Here is a 25,391-nt window from a genome sequence, read left to right as displayed (position 1 = left end):
AGGCGCCTGCGCACCGCGCGCTCTCGCCCGAGGAACCGCAGTGTTGAGAGCGCCCAGGCGGGGTGTGGGTGCCTCTCGGGCCAGGCTCTCCCGCCACCCCGGCGTCGTTGGACTGCACCCAGGGCGGGGACGTGCGCCGGGCACGGGAGGGAGCCAAGATGCCGGTGAGGAGAGGCGCTCAGCCTTCAGGGTGGCCGCTTCATCTCAGCGGCCTGGCTGGGGGCGCGGCCGTTGCCATGGAGGCGCGGGCGCGGGGATGGGGCCGGACTGGGCCCGGCCGAGCGGGCCGGTGCGGGTGAGGCGCCTGGGCGGCTGCGGCCCGTGACGGTGCCGAGGGGCCCGGGCCCGGCCGCCCGCGTCCTTGCTGCAGCCCGCCAGGCCTGCGTTGCCCGACATAAAGGCGCTGTGCGGGAGGATGCGCTCCGCCTCGCAGCCCTGCCCACTGGGTGGGACGGCGGGGAGCAGCGCCGAGGGGCGGCTGCCGACGCTCCGCACCCCGCGGCGGGGGATGTCCGCGCCGCCTGGCTCAGCCCCGAAGGCGGCCGAGTCGGGCGCGGGCGGGGTGTGCGTGTCCCTCCGGCGCCCGAGCCCGAGCTGTCATTTCGCTCGTGGCCCCGTGGCCTCCCGTGCAGTGTCACCCGTAAGGTGTCTTTGTGTGTGAGCGCCTGGCGGGGATTAGGGGGCGGGGAGTGGGTGCGGGCAGGTTGGCACCGGTGGTTCTCAGCGTATTTGATCAGGGGGCGACCCCAGTCTGCTCTGGGGTCATGAAAAGCACCGGTGCGGCGGCCGAGTCTTTGCTGGTTGCGAGGCCCCGGGTAAACTAATCGATTTTTCTGGGGGCAGATCGTTCCCACGTAATTAACCCTCCCCCCCCCCCCATGGGGCGGTTATTGGGTCTGAAGTTAGATGATGCACGGGAGACCAGAGGGACAGTTCTTGACACCCAGCAGTAGATGTACACCATTTGGACCTTCTTGCATTCGGGCTGTTTGTTAATTTATTCAGCAAACGGTGGATGCCAACAACACGTTAGGCCCAGGAGACCTCATCAGCTTCAGCCTGGCGCGTGTGGGGAAGGAGAACCTTGCCTTTCCAGGCAGAGGAAAGCTGCCCCAGTTTAGAGACAAGACACTTGACTGTAATGCAAGAGATAGAATGGGTGGCGTGAAACGGATAGAAATAGATTGTCATGAATAGGCTGTAAAGGAATGCCAGCTTGCTGATGTCACTTCATCTGTCTTTAGAGGATCTGAAGTGTGTATGTGTATATGTGAAATTTTCAATTGAGAACTTTAGCTAATGGGGCTGGAGAGAATAGTACAGGGGATAAGGTACTTACCTTGTATGCAGTCAACCCATGCATGCAGTCCTTTCCTTGCATATTGTCCTCTGAGCAGGTCTAGGAGTAGTCCGTGAGCACAGAGCCAGGAGTATGCCCTGAGCACCTCCTGATGTGGTCCATAAGTAAAGTCAAAAGATTTTTAAATATGAGGGGCCCAGAGTAATAGTACAGTGGGTAGGCCCAGTTTTGATCTTTGGCATCCCTGACAACCATCAGGAATAAGTGCAGTGCCAGGAGTAAACCCTGAGAACCGTGGGGTATGACCCCCAAATAAAAGCAAACAAAAGAAAAGATTTTGAATACCACCAGGTAAGCAAAAGACATTTGTGGGCTGAATTCAGTCCTTTTACTGTTTGCAGCCTCAGGTTTTGACCATCAGACATTGATCCAATAAGAAGCAAACAGGAATTGTGAAACTGGTTTTTGGAGAGATGAGGGTGCTCTGGGGCTATGTAGAAGGGTTTGACCCATTCATGGAAATCTTCCCAAATAAGGTGGCTATTGGGAAGAGACCTGCAGGATATCTGAAGAGAGTAATGTTGTAGGCATGAAGAAATAGCTGATGCGGTGAGAAGTTGCTTGTTGACTCAGAAAGGCACAGAAGAAAGCCAATGCGGCTGTGGCTGAGAGTGCCAGGCAGGGAAAGTGGTGAAGGAAGGCTGGAGTTGAAAGGACCAGTGGTCTTACAGACCACTTTAAGGATTTTGATTTTTGTCTTGCCATTTGTGGCAAGCCAAGCCACTGAAGAGTTTTAAGTAGGGGAGGAGGTCATTAGACTTTTTTTGAATCTGACTGCCTGGGGACAGCCTGGGGAACTTATTTAGATGCAGGCATACATTAAGGATTCTCTGATAACCCTGGGGTGGAAAATGGAGATGAAGAGAACACCATTCTATTGATACATAATTTGTTCCTTGGATAATTTGACCATGGATTCCGTTTTTCTCTAGTGTTTAGAAGAGTCTCTGAAACAGTAGAAATTTAACAAATATCTACTCAAATATTGAACTTTATTTCAATAATTAGTTTTTTTGTGTGTGAGGGAATTGAAGCTATGGCTTCATAATACTAAACTATATTCCTGACCTGGGTTATATTTTAATATATATTCTTAATTTAAAATATTTCAGTTATAGAAAACCCTACAAATACATATATTTGAAAAGTTAGTTATTTTTTGCATTTTTAAAAAAATATTGTGGGTTTTCTGTCTTGTCTTCCATAGAGATGATTAAGATTATATATGAATATATCATATAATAAAAGCATTTGACTAATGTGTTAGAGAAAATAAAAATAGTCTTAGGAGAACAAGGTCTCTACTACTCTAATCTTAAAGTTTTTGTTTGTTTGATTTTGGGTCATACCATCAGTACTCAGATCTTACTCCAGGCTCTACTCAGGGATCATTCCTGGTGGGCTTCTGGGGGACCATATGTGATGCTGTTCAGCTGTGTTGCAGGGCAAGTGCCTTACTTGCTGCATTGTTTCTCTGGCCTGGCCTGATCAGAGTACTTCTTTTTTTTTTTTTTTTTTTTTTACAGTGCTAGGAATTAAACCCAGGGCCTCCTGTAAGCAAGGCAGTTACTCCACTGCTGAATGATTCCCCTGACTCATAGATATTAGATTTTGCATAGTTTTTTCTCCCCTGCGCCATCCTTGCAATTTGGGGAAAACTCAGTGCTGAGGATCAAACGTAGGTCTACCCACATGGAAAGCATAAACTCCAGCCCTCTGAACCATCTCCCAGGGTCACTTGACCAAAGATGTTAACTATTAACATTTGTTTTCCCATTTAAGTTGGAAACTCAGAGGAGATTAGGGATTTTGTGCCAAAAGTCTTGATATACCTGATTTGTATTTTGTTAAAATAGCGTTAAATGTAAATTGGGCTTTCTTTCCCCATTTATATTATATTTTTATTTATTTACGGCATTGGGGATTGAACCTAGGACCTCTTACCTGCAAAACATGTGCTCTACCATTGGATAACTGGCCATTTTTGTATTGTAAAATATTATCTTCCTTTTTATTATTTTATTATTTTGGTTTTGGGGCCACACCTGGTGTTTTTCAGGGGTAACTCCTGGCTGTGCATTAGGCAAACTCCCTCCCTCTGTACCATCTTTCCAGTTCCTGTCTTCTTTTTTAATATATTTAATTTTTTTCTGTATATCTATAAGATTTTTAGCACAGCAGTAGGGCGTTCGCCTTACAAGCGGCCAACATGGCCGACCCGAGTTCGATTCCTCCGCCCCTCTCGGAGAGCCTGGCAAGTTACTGAGAGTATTCGATATACCAGACACAGTACAACAAAGTCTCCAATGGAGACGTTACTGGGCCCGCTCAAGCAAATCGACGATCAACGGGAGGGCCTTTATTATTATTATTTATTAATTGCTTCTAATAACTATGGGATGCTTAATATGTGCAAGTAGCTGATATGGTAAAATAATTTTTTCCAAATTTTAAATTAAATTTGTTGGAAGTAGGAGACTCATATAAATATTTTCTTCATCAGATCAATAAATCAGAGAAGCCAGAAAGCTGTGATAATGTGAAGGTGGTTGTTAGATGCCGGCCCCTGAATGAGAGAGAGAAATCAATGTGCTACAGACAGGCTGTCAGTGTGGATGAAATGAGGGGAACTATCACTGTCCATAAGACTGACTCTTCCAACGAACCTCCAAAGACATTTACTTTTGATACTGTTTTTGGACCGGAGAGTAAACAACTTGATGTTTATAACTTAACTGCAAGACCCATTATTGATTCTGTTCTTGAAGGCTACAATGGTGAGTATTTTATATAATTTATTTAAAATACTTTTCAAGATATTATTAAAACTCCATACATCCACTCGTCGTAATTGCTTAGTTTGATGAGTTATGGTAGTCAACCCAGTTTTATCATGCCAGTGTGATCCTTTATGTTCCATCCCCAGGTTACCTACCATTCATTTATCTGCTTTCTGTCTATAGTTTTGCCTTTTCTCAAAATTGCACATAAATCAAAAGAACACATAAATCAGCTAAATCTATCTTATTTTGTTTTACCCAGTTTTTAATTTTTGAAGCTTCTATGTTGTATCTGTCAGCAGTTTATCCTTTTTATTGCTGAGTTGTATTCCATTTGTTTGAATGTACTTTCTGGCATTATTTGATGAACTATAGATTGTTTCAGTTTTTTTGCTGTTATAATTTATGCTACTTTTAACACTTGTATAGACATGTTTTAAAGTTTCTCTTGGACTGGTACCAGTAGTAAAATTACTAGATCAGATAGTTTCTTTTAGAGGAGCTATCAAATTCCAAAGTGGTATTATAGTACTGCTTTTTTTTACCCCCACCAGCATGGCATGAGAATTTCAGTTTCTTCATATTCTTGCCCCTCTCGGAGAGCCCGGCAAGCTACCGAGAGTATCTCACCCGCACGGCAAAGCCTGGCAAGCTCCCCCTGGCGTATTCGATATGCCAAACACAGTAACAACAAAGTCTCACAATGGAGACGTTACTGGGCCTGCTCAAGAAAATCAATGAACAACAGGAGGACAGTGACAGTGACATTTTCTTGCCAACATTTAGATTATCAGTGTTCTTAATTACAGCCATTCTAGAGAAGTTGTATTGACATCTCATTGTTTTGTCACTTGTTTTTCTCTAATGACTGAAAATACTAAATGTATTAAACATTTGTAACTTTAGTAGGATAACTCTTAAATATTTTATGCGTTTTTAAATATGCTGTCTTCATGTACTTTGTATTTACTTATTGATCAGGTAAATAATTTTAAAACATTTTCTCCAGTATGTGGCTTGTCTTTATTTTCTTAATTACTCAGGAATTACTCCTGGTGGTTCTTAGGGACATATGGGATGCCGTGGATTGAACCTGGGTCAGCTGCATGTAAGGCATATGCCCTACCCACTATACTAACACTCCGGCCCCAAGTTATATTCTCTTTTTTATTTACTTTTTTATTTTTGCTTTATTTTATTTTTTTGCTTTTTGGGTCACACCCGGCAATTCACAGGGGTTACTCCTGGCTCTGCGCTCAGGAATTACCCCTGGCGGTGCTCAGGGGACCATATGGAATGCTGGGAAACGAACCTGGGTCTTCCGCGTGCAAGGCAAATGCCCTACCCACTGTGCTATTGTTCCAGCCCCTATATTCTCTTTTTAAAAAATTTTTTTAAAGTTATTTTGATTTACCTAGATCCTTTGCATTTTATTATGAATTTTAGGATCACCTTGTTAAATTCCATACATTATATATGTATATATATTTATATACACACATATACATACATACATACATATGTATATTGTATATATATCTGTCCATTTTTTGGCTAGGGATTTGCTGATTTTTTTTTTTTTTTGGTGGGAAGAGGATGTAGGCTATTCTTGACAGTATTTAGGGGCTTCTTCTGACTCTACTTAGAGTCATATGGTTCCACTTTTGGAAGTTCTTAGAGAACCATATGTTGTCACACAGATTGAACTGGTGTCAGCCGCATGCAGAGCAATGGACTTAACCCATGTTCTATCTCTGTCTCTTGAATAATTTTGACAATATGAAGTCTTTCAACTAGTAACCACGTTATCTAGCTCTATGTCTTGTTTACTTTCACATATCAGTATTTTGAAGTTGGTTTTTTTTTTTTTTTTTACTTTCTGGTCACACCCGGCGATGCACAGGGGTTACTTCTGGTTCATGCACTAAGGTATTACTCTTGGCAGTGCTTAGGGGACCATATGGGATGCTGGGAATTGAAACCGGGTTGGCCAAGTGCAAAGCAAATGCTCTACCCACTGTGCTATCACTCCAGTCCCAGTATTTTGAAGTTTTTGATATAGAGATTTTATACTTTTTTTTTGTGTGTGGGGGGGGCATATTAGCTGGCAGTGCTCAGGGATAACTCTTTGTTCTGCACCCAGGAATTACTTCTGGTGGTGGTCAGGGGACAATATGAGATGCTGGAAATTGAATCCAGGTTGGCCATGTGCAAGCCAAGAACCTACCCATGGTGTTACTATCTCTCTAGCCCTAGTTTTGTACTTCTTTTGGATAAATTTATTACTATTTTGCTATTGTGAATAGAACTGCTTTTATAATTCCATTTTTTGAACTGTAAATTGTTACCATAAAAATTCAATTAAGATATTTTTAATGAGAAAATTCAAATGTATTATTTTAACCATTTTATAGTATGCACCTTTTGATGTTGTTGTTTGGGGGGCCTCAGCTAGCGGTACCCAGGGCTTACTGCTGGCTCTGTGCTCAGGGCTCATTCCTGGCGCTTCTCGGGAGACCATATGGGCTGCTAGGAATTGAACCCAGGCTGACCACATGCAAGGCAAGTTGCCTTACCTGCTGTACTATCTCTCTGGCACCTATGTAAGTTGTTTTTAATATGTTCATTAGTGTTATAAAACTATCACCATTTTCCATTTGCAGAACATTCCATCATTCAAAGAGAAACTCATGAGTCTGGAGAGATAGTACAGTGGGTAAGATGTTCTTGCTTGCCTTGCATGCGGCTGACCTGGGTTCAATCCCCAGCATCCCATGTGGTCTCCCAAGCCATGCCAGGAGTGATGTCTGAGTATAGTCAGGAGTAAGCCTTAGGTACCACCAGGTGTGCTGCACACCACCCTCTCTTCCCATCCAAATGAAAACAGGCAGCGCATGTAAACTTTACTCCCAATTCTGCTCCCTCTTACCCTGGCAACATATTTTCTTGTATTTGGATTTGCTTTTTTGAAACTTTGCTATAAACAGAAAGTTATAGAGTGGGAAAGTTACAATTATACAAACTTGGATGATATATCCTACTCCACACTTAGAAGATACCTAGTAGCCTATTGGGACTACTGTGTATCTGTTATTAAGAACATGACTACCGTATTTTGCTTATCCATTCATCAATTGATGAACATTTGGACCCACTCTCACCTCTGCCCCACTTTTATAAATAATGTTGCTGTGAACATTTTTGTACAAGTTTTTATGTGGATGTATGTCTTCAGTTCACTTGACCGATTTTTGTATACATATGTACATGTATTTATATATACACATATAGTCAAAAGATTAGTTGCCAGACTTCTCCACAGTGGCTGCATGATTTTTACATTCTCATTAACAATGTATGAGGTTTCTAACTCACATCTTTGCCAAAACTTACCAACCTTTTTGATTATGGTCTTCCTTCTGGTGTCTCATTGTGCTTTGTAGATTTACCTTGAATCCTGTAACACTGCATATTATTCTTAGTAGACTTTTGGTTATTGTTAATTTCCTAGAACTTTCTGTGTCCCAGAGGTTGCCAAATGTAATACCATTTCTGTATTTTGCCTTTTTGTTAATTGTACTGTGATTTTTTTTTTCTTTTTTGCTTTTTGGGTCACACCTGGCAGTGCTCAGGGTTCACTCCTGACTCTGTGCTCAGGGGGACCATATGGGTGCCAGGATCATGAACCCTGGTCAGCTACGTGCAAGGCAAATGCCCTACACACTGAACTATCTCTCTGGCCCCTATGATATCTTTAAAATTATTTATTTATTTTAATTTTTTTGGGCCACACTTGACAGTGCTCTTGATTTACTCATGGCTCTGCACTCAGGAATCACTCCTGGAGGTGCTTGGGGGACCATATGGGCTGCTGGGAATTGAATCCAGGTTGGCACATGCAAGGCAAGTTCCCTGCCCGCTGTACTATCTCTCAAGATCCTCATTTTAATTTTGGTTTTATTCTTTTGGTCAATCCCAGTAGTGCTTGGGTACCATATGCGGTGCTGGGGATCAAGCTAGGGTCTGTTGCCTATTCAAGACTGGTGCCTTGGGACTGGAGTGATAACACAGCAGATAGGGTGTTTGCCTTGCACGTGGCTGACCTGGGTTCTATTCCCAGCATCCCATATATTCCCCTGAGCACCGCCAGGAGTAATTCCTTAGTGCATGAGCCAGAAGTAACCCCTGAGCATCACCAGGTGTGACCCAAAAAAGCAAAAAAAATTAAAAAAGAGAGAAAGACTGGTTCCTTACCCCTTGTACTGTCTCTGACCCTGCATTGTAATTTTTTTTCCCCCCCTGGTCACACTAAGCATTGCTCAGGGGTTACTCCTGGCTCTGCACTCAGGAATTACTCCTGGTGGTGCTTAGGGGACCATATGGGATGCTGGGAATTGAACCCGGGTCGGTTGCATGCAAGGCAAACGCCCTCCCCACTGTACTATTGCTCCAGCCTCTGCATTGTAATTTCTTAATTTTATTTTCTGATTTATTTATTTATTTTTGGCTAGAACTCTAGTACAATGTTGACTAGAGATGGGAGAGTGAACATTTTGTTTTGTTTCTGATCTCAGGGAGAGAACATTTACTCTTTTACCAATAAGTATGATATCTTTAGATATTTCATAGACATCTTTTATAAGTTGAGGAAGTTCCCATGTGTTTGCTGAAAAATTTTATTTTTGAACTGTATATTGGATTTTGTCAAGTGCAGTTTTAATGGTCTCCACCCCTTTTCTCCCTATGGTGATGACTAGGGGTTGCACACTTAGTTTGCTTGTTTTCAGTGTGTCTCATAGTACACACTGGAGAGATAGCACAGCAGGCAGGGGACCTGTGTGCTGGGTGTCACAAATGGCAGTGCTGCTGGATTGGCATGTGTGGTGCTGGGAACTAAGCTTAGTAGTAGAGTGCAAGCCAGAACTCTACTACTGAGCTACATCCCCCACACTGGTTTTTCTTTTCTAAAATTTTATTAGTGTGATTTCTTTTATTTTTTTTCTTTTTGGGTCTCACCCGGCATTGCACAGGGGTTACTCCTGGCTCATGCACTCAGGAATTACTCCTGGCGGTGCTCAGGGGACCATATGGGATTCTGGGAATCGAACCCCGGGTCGGCCGCATGCAAGGCAAACACCCTGCCCGCTGTGCTATTGCTGCAGCCCCGAGTATGATTTCTTATATTGAAGGTTTTTAAATGTGAAGCCAACCTCTACATAGTCATGGTGTATTACCCTTTGATATATTATTGTTAAGGTTTTATTAAAATTTTTTACATTGTTTAGGATTTCTCATAAAGATAAATTCTCATCTATATGAGAAATGGGAGTATGTAGTTTTCTTGTAATAGCTTTTTCTGTTTTTGTTTCAGGAAAATGCTAGTTTTATAGAATGCCTTAAAGATAATTCCTTTTTATTTTAAAAATTAATTGAATTTTTTTCTTTTGTTAATTGAACCACTGTGAGATACATAGTTCCAAAGTTGTTCATGATTGAGTTTCAGTTATATAATGTTCAGCATCCATCCCTTCATCAGTGTACAGTTCCTGCCACCAGTGTCTCCAGTTTCCCTCCTGGTCCCTGCCACAACCTGCCACCATGGCAGACACCTCTCTCTCTCTCTCTCTCTCTCTCTCTCTCTCTCTCTCTCCCCCCCCCTCTCTCTTTCTCTCCCTCTCATCCTCTCCCTCTCCCCCTCTCTGTCTTTTCCTCTTCCTCTACCTCTATCTCCCTCTCCCTCCCTTTTAGGCACTGTGGTTTGCAATACTGCTACTGAAAACATATCTTGCATATCACTTTACCTTTTAGCACTCAGTTCTTGTCTGGAGTGATCATTTCCAACTATTATTGTCATAGTAGTCCCTTCTCTGTCTTAACACCACTCTTCCCCCTCCACCTTTGTGGCAAGCTTCCTATCATGAACCAGTCCTCCTGGTCCTTGTTTCCACTGTCTTTAGGTGTGTTTTTTTATATCGAATATACAACGGATAGCTTGCCAGGTTCTTCCGTGCGGGCGGAATACTCTCGGTAGCTTGCCAGTCTTTCTGAGAGGGATAGAGGCTTTTGGGGCGACCTCTAATCACCCTTGTAGGTGTTACCATATTTGAACCCTATCAAATATGGTACGACAATTCTAATATGGTACGACAATTCTGACAATTTAAGTGTTTTTTTAATATCCTGCAAATGAGTGTGGTCATTCTGTCTGTCCCTCTCTCTGTGGCTCATTTCACACTGAATGAAATGAGTTCATGTATAACCAAATTTCATGACTTAATTTTTCCTAATGACTGCATAGAATTCCATATTTCTTCCTTTTTAATTATTTGGAAATTTTAATCTAGAATTAGTGTGTATTGCCCCTAAATATTTGGTAAATTTATCTTTCCGTGAAGCCAATGGAGCCTGGATTTGTGTATGGAGGTTTTTAACTATAGATTCAACTTCTTAAATAAGACTGTTAGGTTATTATTTTCTTTTGGTGGGGTAGAGCATACCCCCCAATTCCCTAGCTGTCCCTGTCTCTTCTCAGGATTGCTCCCAGTGGTGCTTGGGGACCATATGGCGCAGAGTAAGGGCCCTTCTGCCTGCACTCAGCCCATTGAGCTATCTCTTTAGTCCCCAAGTTATCTAATTTTTATTGAGTAAGTTTGAGTATTTTGTCTTTTATGGAATGTCATTATTTTGGGGAGGCATTAACCTCTCAAGTGGTGTTCAGGGTTCTCAGAGACCCCTTGTGTTTTTTTTGGGGGGGGGCGGACGGGTGTGGGGGTAGGATACATCTGGTGGTGTTCAGGGCTTACTCCTGGCTCAGCATTCAAAGATCACTTTGGCAAGGGTGATCTTCTGACCATATGGGGTGCTGGGGGGTCAAAACCCAGTCAACCCAGTGCAAGGCAAATGCCTTATATACTGTACTATCTCTTCAGCCCTCATGGTGAACCTTATTTTTTTCTTTTCAGTTTTGGGTTGCACCCGGCAGTGCTCAGGGGTTACTCATGACCCTAAGGTAAAGGTAAAGGTAAAGGCCCTCCCGTTGATCGTCGATTTGCTCGAGCGGGCCCAGTAACGTCTCCATTGGAGACTTTGTTGTTACTGTGTTTGGCATATCGAATATTCTCGGTAGCTTGCCGGGCTCTCTGAGAGGGGTGGAGGAATCGAACTCGGGTCGGCCATGTTGGCCACGTGTAAGGCGAATGCCCTACCCGCTTATTTTCCTAAATGAAGCCTGTAGGGCCCAGGGTCATATGCTCTGCCTCACAGGGTCATGTGCTTTGTATGTGTCAAGACCCGGATTCAATTCTCAACACCCCCTGAATTACATGCAGTCTAAAATTTTCTGATACTTTTAGCTCCTTGGATGCAATAAAAATTGCATGTATCTTATTGGCAACAATGTTATATTACCCTCAAAAATAAAATTCTCCCTTCTCTTCCCTTTGTGGTTGCTGCAATGGCCAAGGGGCACACACCTGACTCTGGTGTAACCTGAGATACTCTGTGGCACCAGGAGTCCAGAGAGCAGAGCTGCTGGTACTGTGCTTGATGCATGTGGGTAGCACCAGGGATCTAACTTGTGTCCTCATGTTTGCAAGGCAAGTGTCTTTTTGCCATTGAACCATCATCCCCAGGCCCTCCTCCCCCTCCTAAGTTACATTCTCAGTGACAGAGCTCAAAACATTTAATGAGTTTTTAAAAGCTTGAAACTTTTTATTTCCATGTATAAAAATATTTTATTATTACTTTCCACAAAAAGTCTGAAAATGATTAGCCATTTGAAGTTTACTGAGTAGAGTGATGATATATCATAGGCTTTTAAAATTTAAAGCTCCGTATGCCCCCCAAATAAATTCATGATCTTCTTTTTAAATGTATTTGCCTTTTACACATGGCATAACTAGATGCCCCTTGTTGAAATCAGAATTTGAAATCCTTTGATTAATTTCTTTACCTTCTCCCCTTACAGCTTGTTATTGCACAGGTTTTATTGGTTTTTTTCACCTAAATATCCTCTGAAATCCTTCTGCCTTTCTCATTCATTCTCTCTTATTGTCAGTACCATTTGTCTCTTGGCTGATCACTCAGACTTCTGGATTCTTTATATCTCCTCTCCTATTTCTTTGGATTTGTGATGTCCTTGGTGACTATAATCTAACTCTTTTTTTTTTTTTTTTGCTTTTTGGGTCATACCCAGCAATGCTCAGGGGTTACTCCTGGCTTTGCACTTAGGAATTACTCCTGGCAGTGCTTGGGGGACCATATGGGATGCCAGGGATCAAACCTGGGTCGGCCGCGTGCAAGGCAAATGCCCTACCTGCTGTGCTATTGCTCCGGCCCCCTATAATCTAACTCCTTTGAATGAAAAATCATTTTATGACTTTTCTTATCAGGACAACTCTGAAAGCCTTAACCTGATCTTGATGTCAGTGTGATCAGGCCCCTGCCATTTTCTCTAGATCTGTATGCATTTGCTTGCCTTTTCCATCAATGATTCCTTCCATTTGAGTTTGAATGCCCTGATTGACTAGGGCTTCAATGACCGCTTCCGTCTCAACAGAATCAAAGGCCTTCTTTAAATCAATGAACGTTAGACAGAGCGGCATCTTGAACTCCCGAGAAACCTCAATGAGCTTGGTTATGGTGTGGATATGGTCGATGGTGCTGAATCCTTTGCGGAACCCAGCTTGCTTGCATGGTTGTCCTTCATCTAGTGTTCTGCCAATCCTATTCAGGATGACTCGAGTGAACAACTTGTAGATGACAGACAATAGGCAGATCAGGTGATAGTTGCCAATATCGTGGATGTCTCCCTTCTTGTACAGTAGTACAGTCCTGCTGGTTTTCCATTGGGACAGAACCTTGTATTCAGACAGGTAGCATGTGAAGAGCCGAGCCAGTGTATTGATGAGTACTGACGGCAGGTTCTTCAGGTGTTCAGGTCTGACCTTGTCTGGGCCGGGTGCTGTTTGTTTCTTTACTGAGGAAATGGCGTGTCGGATTTCGGAAGGGAGAACATTGGGAACGACATATCCATCCTGGGGAATTTGGTATGTGGGCAGGTGGACATGGCTATCGAAGAAATCTGAGTAGAAGTCATGGATAATAATAAATGAATGATACCATTTCACCGAAACTCTTCAGTGCCACCCTAGAGAACATCATGCGATGACTGGAATGGGAAGGAATGGGAGTGAAGATAGATGGTTGGCAACTACACCACCTCCGCTTTGCTGATGACATTGTTTTAATAACACCAAACATTAGCCAAGTGGCACAAATGCTGGCCGACTTCAACCGTGAGTGTGGAAAGGTCGGACTACAGCTGAATCTTACGAAGACAATGTTTATGAGAAACAGCCTCGAATCCAACAGTTATGTGTACCTAGGTCGAGAAGTCAACATGACAAATGACCTGGCACCTGAGCTGCGCAGGAGAAAGAGAGCGGCTTGGAATGCCTTCAAGAGCGTCGAAGAAATAGCTAAGAGAACGAAGAATATCTGGCTCCGGGCACATCTCTTAGATTCCACTGTTCTTCCTGCACTAACATACACCTCAGAGACCTGGGCCCTACGCAAACAGGATGAGAACGCTATTCAGGTCTCCCAAAGAAGAATTGAAAGAGCTATGCCTGGAATATCACGTTTCACTCAAATGAGAGAAAGAATCCGGAGTTCCGACATCCGTCGACGATCAAGAATCAGGGACGCTGTCTCGTTTGCCAAGGCGTCAAAAATCAGATGGGCTGGTCACGTATTGAGATTTAGAGATGACCGCTGAACTAGAGGAATCGAACTCGGGTTGTCCATGTTGGCTGTGTTGACTGTGTGCAAGGCAAACGCCCTACCGCTGTGCTACTGCTCGCGATAGCATAGCGGTAGGGCGTTTGCCTTGCACGCAGCCAACAACCCGAGTTCGATTCCTCCATCCCTCTCAGAGAGCCCGGCAAGCTACCGAGAGTATCTCGCCCGCACAGCAGAGCCTGGCAAGCTCCCCGTGACGTATTCGATATACCAAACACAGTAACAAAAAAGTCTCCAATGGAGACGTTACTGGGCCCGCTCGAGCAAATCAACGGGAGGGCTGAACTAGAGCCGTTACCAACTGGATTCCATGGGATGTCAAAAGACCGCGTGGCCGCCCACCTACCAGATGGTCAGACTTCTTCATTAAGATCATGAACAATCGGTTTGAGGCTCTTCGTGTTCCTAGAGTGAACAGACGCCATTGAGCTACACTAGCACGCAACAGGGACAAATGGAGACATGACTGGCGCCTGCTCGAGCAAATCGACAATTAACGGGAAGTCAAGTGATCAAGTGATTCCTTCATCAGTTCTTCTGTTTTGATATCCTTTATTCCTATGTAAAACTCTATTTCTCATTCCTGATTCTCACCCTTCTTATTATTCGATAGATACTCTTCCTAACATGACATATACCACATACATGAGGTTAAGGTTGTATTTAATTTTTCACTATTGGTGCCTAGCACAATGTCACACTTGAGTGAGTGTTATTTTTTGTTCAATGGATGATTTTATTTAGAGAGTTTGAGTTATATGTGTAATTACCTATAATTGTCACATTAAAAAGTATATTTCTGGGGCTGGAATGATAGTACAGTGGGTAGGGTATTTCCTTGCACATGCCAACCTGGGCTCAATCCCCAGCATTCCATATCATCCCCTGAATCCCATCAGGAGTAATCCCTGAGCACTGAGGAGTGATCCCCAGGCTCTCCTCCAGCACCTCCTTGGAAGGCCTCTCTCTCCCAGTAACCATCGCCTGCTCCCTACCCTCACCCCAACACATACTCAACAAAACAAGGTTTTGGGCAAGAGAGATAGTTCAATAGAGCACATGCCTAACATGAGTGACGACTTGAGTTTGACCACCTACACCTCATGTCTCCCTCAGCATGGCCTTTGTAGTCCCTGAAACACTGTGCCTGCACTGCCAGGCTGTTGCCTTGCTGAGAGTGGTTCCCAGACACCCCAAGCACTGTTAAAAGCATCTCTATAAAAAAATAAAGATCACATTCCAGGATTAGGAAGAAAAAAAATACCCACCACTTAATGTAAACTCTCTGCTAGCCATTAGGATGATTTCTTGAAGTAAATTATTTGACTTGGTTTTTATCATGTAAGGTAAAGGTAAAGGTAAAGGCCCTCCCGTTGATCGTCGATTTGCTCGAGCGGGCCCAGTAACGTCTCCATTGGAGACTTTGTTGTTACTGTGTCTGGCATATCAAATACTCTCGGTAGCTTGCCGGGCTCTCCGAGAGGGGCAGAGGAATCGAACTCGGGTCAGCCATGTTGGCCACTTGTTAGGCGAACGCCCTACCCGCTGTGCTATCGCTCCAACCCTTGATTATTCCTATCCTCGGTCAGTCATTGGGTGAACCTGACCTCATTCCAATAGACTGAAAGTGGCAGATAGGAAGATCCAAACAGATATTTTCACTCAGGACCTGTTTTCTTTTGTTTCCTCTTTTTTCTTTTTCTTTTTCTCACCCTTCTTATTATTTGATAGATACTCTTCCTAACATGACATATACCACATACATGAGGTTAAGGTTGTATTTAATTTTTCACTATTGGTGCCTAGCCTTTTTTTTTTTTTTTTTGCTGTAATTGTCCTTTACAAGTAGGGTTTTTTCCCTTTGGTGGTGGTGGGGGTCATACCCAGCAGTGCTTGGGATTATATCTGTCTTAGTGTCTGGGGGATTGGGCAATGCTAAGAATGAACCTGGAACTCCTTTATGGAAAGCGTATACTCCAGTCTTTTGAGCAATTGTCTTGGCTCCAGTATTAAGTAATTAGTATATAAATATCTTATAGTTAGAAACTAATTATAATGTAAGATTTTTAATTTGTGGTTTGGGGTATATTTTATTACTAGGAGATGCAGGGCACTTTTATTTATGAGCTACTTCAAGCAGCATTTGGGGGACTGAGAATTGAAACTGCATGCAAAGCCTGCATAGCTGTCCTTTGAGCCAGTCCCCTGACTAGGAGTACTTTTATTAACATGACTATTTCCCAGACTACTTATTTAACAGAGCTTCATTCTGTGGCACAGAATTGTAATATTTGCAGTTGTTGATAATAAAGGTAAAATTTTGTACTAGAATACTTGTCAACCCAGGAAAGAAGTTATATTATAGGGTCCAAGATTACATTTCAGATAGCATTGTTCTATAGCATTAGATCTAAAGTTGATTGATTTTCTTTATCATTTTCAGGGACTATTTTTGCATATGGACAAACTGGAACAGGCAAAACTTTCACAATGGAAGGTGTTCGAGCTGTTCCTGAACTTAGAGGAATCATTCCAAATTCATTTGCTCATATATTTGGTCACATTGCAAAAGCAGAGGGTGATACAAGGTAAAAGAATTTTGATATTCTTGCTGGCGCGGATGTGGCGAGAAAGGGACACTCCTTCACTGCTGGTGGGAATGCCGACTAGTTCAGCCCTTTTGGAAAACAGTATGGACGTTTCTCAAAAAATTAGAAATTGAGCTCCTATTTGACCCAGCAATACCACTCCTGGGAATATATCCCCGAGAGGCAAAAATGTATAGTTGAAGTGATATCTGCACTTGTTTGTTCATTGCAGCACTCTTTACAGTAGCCAGAAACTGGAAGAAACCTGAGTGCCCAAGAACAGATGACTGGTTAAAGAAACTTTGGTACATCTACACAATGGAGTACTATGTAGCTCTTAGAAAAGATGAAGTCATGAAATTTACATACAAGTGGTACAATATGGAAAGTATCATGCTAAGTGAAATGAGTCAGAAAGAGAGGGATAGACATAGAAAGATTGCATTCATCTGGGGGATATAAAGTAACAAAATATGAGATTAATACCCAAGAATAGCTGAGATCAACACCAGGAGGATTACTCCATAGCTTAGAGGCCAGCCGGGTATTCTAGGGGAAAGGGCAGTACAGATAGAGAAGGGAGCACCAAATGGAGGGTGTTTGGAGGATCCTCCCAGGTGGGGAGATGCATGTTGAAAGTAGACTATGGACTGAACATGTTTGCCACTCAATGCCTCTTTTGCTGACCACAACACCCAAAAAGAGAGAGAGAACAAAAGGGAAAGCCCTGCCACAGTGGCAGGGGGGGATGGGGGGATGGGGGGAGGGATATTATCCATGGTGGTAGAAAATGGGCACTGGTGGAGGGATGGGTATTTGATCATGGTATGACCGAAACCCAAGCACAAAAATTTGTAAATCTACAACTGTACCTCATGGTGTTTCACTAATAAAAAATAAAAAAAAAAGAATTTTGATATTCTTAATATCGAGAAGGACAAATTTAGGAAAGGCTTATAAATACAAAGTTTATATACACAGTTAAATTGATCTTATTTAGGGGCCAGAGCAATAGTACAGTGTGAAGGAAGTTTGCCTTGTTTGCAGCTGACTCGAGTTTGATACCTGGCATCCCATATGGTCTCCTGAGCCCATGAGGAGTGATTTCTGAGCACAGAACTAGGAGTAAGTCCTAAGCATAGTTGGGTGTGACCCCCCAAACCAAACAACAACAACAAAACCAGATTGATCATAGAAATAGTTTTACTGTTGCTCAAGAACAGATGACTGGATAAAGAAGCTATGGTACATATACACAGTGGAATACTATGTAGCCATTAGAAAAGATGAAGTCATGAAATTTGCTGATACATTGGATGGAAATGGAGAGTATCATACTGAGTGAAATGAGAGGGACAGATACAGAATATTGGCACTTATTTGTGGCATATGAACAATCATAGTAGGAGAATAATGCCCAGAGACAATAGAAACAAAAAACAGGACAACTGGTCCTTAGTAAGCTTGCCATACTGGAGGGTGGGGGGGGGGGCACTCTGACAATGATAGGGGCAAGTGGTCACTCTGGATGAGAACTGGGTGCCAAAAGGAGGTAAAGGGATATGTTCCCTCTCAATAACGGTGTTGCAAACCACAGTGTCTTAAAGGAAAAAAGAAAAAAGGAAAAAGTGGGTGCTATAGAGACAGGCTGGAGGGTTGGGAGGGATTCATGGGAAATTGGTAGAGAGAGCCATTGATTCTTGAACATTGTATACCTGAAACTCATCATGAATAACTTTGTAATTTTGTAACTCATGATTCAATAAATAAGTTTAAAAAAGAAAAAAAATTTACTTTTACATTTTAAAAATGATATTTTGTTTATAGATTTTTGGTTAGAGTGTCTTATTTGGAAATATATAATGAAGAAGTTCGTGATCTTTTGGGCAAGGATCAGACACAGAGATTGGAGGTAAGGTTAATTGAGTTTGGAGTGTTTTTCAAGTAATACATTGTTTATTATATTCATATTAATTCTATGTAACTTTTTTAAAAAGTTATAAAATGTTTAGCAAGTTAATTTTTACTTTTCTGTGGCCAGGAAATATGATCATATGGTTCAAAAATAAAAATATTCTGAACACTTTTGCTTGATGTCTTGTTCTGTCCCCATCTGCCCCACCCTAAGATAAATACTTTCTATATCCTTTCAGTTTTCCTTCATGTAAATACAAATCCCTTACGGCAGAGCTTGGCGAGCTGCCTGTGGCGAATTTGATATGCCAAAAACAGTAATAACAAGTAAATTTTACTTCAGACGTAGAAACTATACTTTCATCTACACTTAAATTCTTTTTATTAGGACACTGTGATTTATGAAATTGTTCATAATAAAGTTGTTTTAGGCATGCAATGTTCCAATACCAGTCCCATCACCAATGTCCTCTTGTACTAATTTTTGTTGTTGTTGTTTTTGGGCCACACCTGGTGTTGCTTAGGGGTTACTCCTGGCTCTGTGCACAGGCATCACTTTTGGTTGGGAACCATATGTGATACTGGGCTTCATATCTTGGCCAGCTTTAGTGTGTGGCAAGGCAAACATTCTACCTGTTGTACTATCTCTTCCGCTTCTAATCTGAGCTTTTAAAATTATTTTTTGTTGAACTAGTTATAAATCCACGTGCAGTTCTAAGAAATAATTTAGAGATCACCCTTTACACAGATGTATCCTATTTTTCCTTATCCTAGTTTTTCCCGATGGCAAAATTTATCAAGTAGTATAGTATTGCAGCCAGGTTATTGTTATGGATACAATTCACAGGTTTTATTCAGTTGTTACATTTTTCTTATATTCATTTGTGTTCTGTACTTTTTTCTTTGGGGGTGGGGGTTTGGGCAGTACCTGGCCATACTCAGGGCTTAAGCCTGGTTCTGTGCTCAGGGATCATTCCTGGCAGGCTTGGGGAACCATGTGGTGCTAGGTATCAAACTGGGGTCAGCCATGTGCCAGGAAAGCATCTTAACCCCCTGATGTTATCTCTCCAAATAACATTAAAAAATTGTGTGTAGCTTAGTATATCCACTACCACAGTCAGGGTACTAGATTATTGCCGTTGCATGGATGCTTCATATTGGCCACATCCATTTCTCTCCAGTCCACTTTCTCCATCCCTAACCTTGATAGTCACCTACCTGGCTTCTGTTTCTAAAAATTTATATTTTCTAAAGTGTTAGAGAGGGGCTGGAGCGATAGCACAACTGGTAGGGCATTTGCCTAGCACGCGCCAAACCGGGTTCAATTCCCAGCATCCCATATGGTTCCCCGAGCATCACCAGGAGTAATTCCTGAGTGAATGAGCCAGGAGTAACGCCTGTGCATTGCTGGGTGTGACAAAAAAATAAAGTATTAGAGAAATATAACCGTAATCTTTTGCGATTGCCCCCCACTCCCTCTTTTGGTGGGCAGGGAGTGGGGATTTGGATTGTACCAGCAGTGCTCAGAGACTGTTCCTGGCTCTGTGCTTAAGAACAACTTGGGCATTGTTCAGGGGACATATGTGATGTTGGGGATTCGAATCAGCCTCAGCAGCTGCAGGTGAGGCAAGTGCCTTTACCTTCTGTACTATCTCTCTGGTTTCTGGAGATTGACGTTTATTAGATATAACACTGTGGAAATCCACTTAAGTTGTTACATTACTCATTCATGCCATCTTAAGTAGTATTGTATGGTATTAATGTCAATCTGGAGTCTCCATTCCTCATGGTAACGGAGCATGACATCCAGAGCTGGCAAGGAAGCACAGCAGGCACCCCTTTGCTAATTGGCAATGTGTTGGGAGGTCTGCAAATATCTTTTCTCTTTACGGGTATGGTTTGCTTGCTCGTGATTAGATGTGAACTGGTAGGTTCAGGTCCAGTGGTAGTCATAAGCAATCTTGTTGAATGACTCTGAACTATAGATAGCACAGCTCTTTGCTAGGGAAGGAGAGTTTGCCTTGTGCTGTTAGGGTCTATTACAATGAAGAGTGAGGTCCAATATGGGGTCTGTGGCTCTTCAAATTACTTTTATGATAAAGACTAATAACTGCTTAATATTATTTTTGCATAGTTCTTGAGCTAAATATCTCACTTCCCATTTCCTGCCCTTTCCAGCTACCCTAGTTTTTATTGTTTTGTTTGTTTAATTTTTAATTTTTGTTTCTGTGCCACACCTGGCAATACTCAGGGGTTACTCATGGCTTTGCATTCAGGGATCATTCTGGGTGGTGCTTGGGAGACCATCTGGGATGCCAGATATTGAATGCAGGTCAGCTTTATGAAAGGCAAGTTCTCTGCTTGCTGTACTGTCTCTCCAGCCCCACTGATCTCTTCTGTATTCTTAAAATTTTCTCTTTTTCTTTTATGGCATTATCACAATCAGAATAATTTTTTGCGTTATTCATCTATATGTCCTTCCTGTCAGTTGTCACCTCATGAGCCTAGAGTGAGTGTCTACCTAATTTATCACCCTATCCTTATCAGTGGGGACATAAAACATGTTTAATGAAAACTGGAAAACTGTATATTTGTATAACATCTTTTCTTTCTTTTATTTTTTAGGTTAAAGAAAGACCTGATGTAGGAGTTTATATCAAAGATTTATCAGCTTACGTGGTAAATAATGCTGATGATATGGATAGAATTATGACACTAGGCCACAAAAATCGTAAGTGTAGTAATTGGGATATAATATCTCTGTTTAATAAACTTATGTAGAGAAAGTATTATGAATGAAAGATATCACATATTCCTTTCCATGTTGACCAAATTCTGTTTATTAGTAATAATAAGGGCTTTGAAATTTTCATATGACTATCTTTGATTAGCTATAATAATATTGGTAACTTTATTGGGTTCTTACTCTCTCATAAATGCTTTGTAACTCTAATATCTTTTAATCCTCACAGTGGACTAGAGTGTTATTAACTTCTTATTCATGTGTGAGAAAACTGCAGCTTAGCTTAACTTTTCCAGGGTTATATACTCCTCAATAAGGAGTAGAGTGTTTGGACTTAGACCATTGTAAGCATTAACGAAGAGTGTGTTTTCATATACCTAATGGCCGTTTCAATGCATGTACGCTGGCATCGGATGCATCCATTGAGGACCTGATGGTGCAAGATGAAAGATCAAGTACGACATCATTGGTTTGACTAAGACAAGAAGGCATCAACCACATTACGCCATTTTCGGCACTGGAGAACTGTTCCTTGGAATATGCGACAAAAGAGGCTTCGGTGGTGTCGGTGTCCTTGTCAACACGAACTTGGCCATGAGCATTGGTTCATTCGAATGCCTAATAGCCCTAATTGGACAATTATGCTTGAATAGATGTGGCTCACTGCTGGCAAATTCTATCTTCATTTCTATGCACCAACATCCAATTATGATGAAGAAGAAATTGAGAAGCTCTACATAGAGCTGATCATTCTACAAGATCATTGTCAGTGATTTTAATGCCAAGATAGGGCAGAGAAGATAAGCTGAAGAACTCCACAGAAGGACTTATGGCCTAGAATGGAACAAACAGGTTGAGAGACTGTCTGAGTTCATCATGTCAACGAAGACCATCCATGGTAACTCACAATTCCAGAAGGCCGAATCTAAATGTTGGACATGGGAGTCTCCCAGTGGACAGTTCCACAACAAAATTGACCATATCATATTCAATCAACGGTTTTGCCTGACTGATGTTGCTATTGTCCCAAAATTCCAAACGGGATCAGACCATTGTCTCTATTGTGCAAAATTCTACTTCACAGAGCAGGCAGAAAGGGCTGTAAAATTTAAGAAGAGAACTCTCAGAACAACCACCAACTGGGAGCTTTTTGGCACTTTTGCGGCAACATGGGATGATGCCATCATTGACAACATTGACGAAGAATACGATCGACAGGTTCAGCACCTCCATGATTGTGCGCGAAACGCCAAGGGAGAGAAAGCCACAAAAAGATGCCTATCTTCAAAAACTCTTGAGCTCATTTGCCACCGTGGCTGGGTGCAAGCCTCAGGCAATCACAAACTAACATCTGAGTTCGCAAAGCAGTGCAGAGAAGCAATAAAGGAAGACCTCAGAGAAGAGCAGGAGAGCTGGCCATTGTGGCAGAAGCTGGGAAAAGCATTCGCAATGCCTGCCTCTCCTTTGCCAACTACAAGACCAAGATGACTGCCCTCTGATGTCCTGATGGAGCTATCACATCTTCCAGAAGGGCAGTGGAGAAGGTTATCCACGACTTATACTCAAATCTCTTCGATAGCCACGTCCACCTGCCCACATACCAGATTCCGCAAGATGGATATGTCATTCCCAATGTTCTGCCTTCTGAAATCCGGCACAACATTTCGTTGGTAAAGACATGAACAGCACCTGACCCAGACAAGGTCAGACCTGAACACCTGAAGAACCTGCCTTCAGGACTCATCAATATACTGGCTTGGCTCTTCATACGCTACCTGTCTGAACTCAAGGTTCCATCCCAATAGAAAACCAGTAGGACTGTTCTACTATACAAGAAGGGAGACATTGACAACATTGGCAATTATTGCCCGATCGGCCTGTTGTCTGTCGTCTATAAGCTGTTCACTTGAGTCATCCTGAAAAGGATTGGCAGAACACTAGATGAAGGACAACCATGCAAGCAAGCCAGGTTCCAGAAAGGATTCAGCACGAATCTACCATATCCACACGGTAACCAACGTCATTGAGGTTTCTCGGGAGTTCAAGATGCCGCTCTGTCTCACATTCATTGATTTAAAGAGGGCCTTTGATTCTGTTGAGACTGAAGTGGTCATCGAAGCCCTACCCAAACAGGGAGTTCAAACTCAGTACATCAGGATCCTCTGTAAGCTGTATTACGGATTCACTACCATGATCTCACCATTCTACAAGGAAGTGATCATCCATGTCAAGAAAGGGGTTCAGCAGGGTGATACTATTTCACTGAAACTCTTCAGTGCCACCTTCAAGAACGTCCTGCGGCGACTGGAATGGGAAGGAATGGGAGTGAAGATAGACAGTCGGCAACTACACTACCTCTGCTTCGCTGATGACATTGTTCTAATAACACCAAACATTAGCCGAGCGGCACAAATGCTGGCCGACTTCGACCGGGAGTGTGGAAAGGTTGGACTACAGCTGAATCTCATGAAGACAATGTTTATGAGAAACGGACTCGTTCCTGGCATTCCATTCACTCTCAATGGAACGACCATCTCCGAATGCAACAGTTATGTGTACCTAGGTCAAGAAGTCAACATGATGAATGACCTGGCACCTGAGTTGCGCAGGAGGAAGAGAGCAGATTGGAATACCTTCAAGAGCGTCAAAGAAATAGCTAAGAGGATGAAGAACCTCCAGCTCTAGGCACATCTCTTCAATTCCACTGTTCTTCGTGCATTAACATACGCCTCAGAGACCTAGGTGGGACCTGTGAAAACAGGATGAGAACGCTACTCGGGTCTCCTAAAGAAGAATGGAAAGAGCTATGCTTGGAGTATTATGCTTTACTCAAATGAGAGAAAGAATCCAGAGTTGTGACCTCCGTCGATGATCAAGAATCAGGGACACTGTCTTGTTTGCCAAGGCATTGAAAATCAGATTTGCTGGACACGTAATGCAATTTGGAGACGACTGCTATAGACGTCAAAAGATTGTGTGACCGCCCACCTACGAGATGGTCAGACTTCTTCGTCAAGACCCTGAATGATCAGTTTGAGGCTCTTGTGTTCCTGGAATGAGCAGACGCCATTGAGCTACACTTATCACGCGACAGGGATGAATGGAGATGTTATTGGTGCCCGCTCCAGTACATCAATGAGTAACAGGATGTCAAGTGATCAAGTGATCAGTGGCCATTTGTATGTCTTCTTTGAGAAAGTGGGCAGCTTTTCTCCTTACTGTTTAATGAGGTTATTTTTGTGTTAGGTGTTTTAGTACTAAAGTTTAAGTTTTACATTTGAACTTAAATATTAAGTTTGAAGTGTTAAGTTTTTTGGTCCTATTAAGACTGTCATAATAGGAAAATGAACAAAAAGTATATATGTGAATATATTATTCACAAAAGAACTATACACTACAACAAGCATTTAAAAGGATCCTCAAATTCATCATAATAAGGCAGATGAATCTTAAAACAACAGTGGCGCATAATTTTACTTATTGCTTTGGGTGAAAAGATATCTAGGATAGTGAGTCCCTGAAGAAGTGGGAATATATAGTACTACAACTTTTTGTGTGTGTGTATGAAGCAAGATATTATTTTGTTTCTTGTTTGGGGGCCACATCCAGCAGTGCTCTGGTTTTATTTCTGGCACTGTCTTCAGAGTTCAGTCTTGGCGTTACTCACAGGACCATATGGGATGCCAAATATCGAACCTGGGTTGGCTATATGCAAGGCAAATGCCTTACCTGATATACTATATCTCTCCAGCCTCCAAGCAAGAAATTTTTAATTGAAACTTAAATTTCAAAAGATGTGAGTGGAGAGAAAGAGAGAAGTGTATGTTTAAGAGAGAACACAGGGCCTGGAGTGAGAATGGTGAAGGGTGCTTATTTTGCATGCTGCTGACCCAGATTCAGCACACCATGTGGTGCTTCGAGCAATCACGAGTTATTCCTGAGTGCAGAGTAGTCAAGAGTAACCCCTGAGCATCACCCAGTGTGGCCCCAAAACAAAAACAAACAAAAAGAAGAACAGAGGCTTCTCCAGAGTTGAAAAAGGTAAGAAAAGAAACATAGAGACAAACAAGCAAAATCTATGTTCAGGGGAGAATGCAGGTTTGAAAAGCAAGCCACTACAACTTTTTGAAGAGAAGTGTAATGAAATTCATTGAAAGTTCCTTTAAAATGCATTCTTTTTGATCCAGTGGTCCTAATTAAGCATT

General features: G+C 42.4%; 1 protein-coding gene across 2 annotated transcripts in view; it reads left to right on the top strand.

Moving 5' to 3' along the window:
* Window positions 1-25,391, top strand: part of KIF3A (kinesin family member 3A) — a 61,124-nt gene continuing 35,733 nt past the window's right edge. The window contains exons 1-5 of one of the 2 annotated variants that reach the window (XM_056124269.1): window positions 1-164; window positions 3,864-4,137; window positions 16,385-16,529; window positions 18,357-18,441; window positions 21,069-21,174. In XM_056124269.1, coding sequence (XP_055980244.1) covers window positions 159-164; window positions 3,864-4,137; window positions 16,385-16,529; window positions 18,357-18,441; window positions 21,069-21,174 — 616 coding nt within the window. In that variant the 5' untranslated portion in view covers window positions 1-158. The remainder of the gene's footprint in view (window positions 165-3,863; window positions 4,138-16,384; window positions 16,530-18,356; window positions 18,442-21,068; window positions 21,175-25,391) is intronic. The other variant, XM_056124270.1, reaches the window with a different exon arrangement.

The sequence above is a fragment of the Sorex fumeus genome, unplaced genomic scaffold (assembly GCF_029834395.1).
Source record: "Sorex fumeus unplaced genomic scaffold, SorFum_2.1 ptg000051l, whole genome shotgun sequence".
In the NCBI taxonomy this organism is placed as follows: Eukaryota; Metazoa; Chordata; class Mammalia; order Eulipotyphla; family Soricidae; genus Sorex; species Sorex fumeus.
The sequence above is the reverse complement of the archived record's forward strand: the minus strand, read 5'-3'. Positions and strand labels throughout refer to the sequence as shown.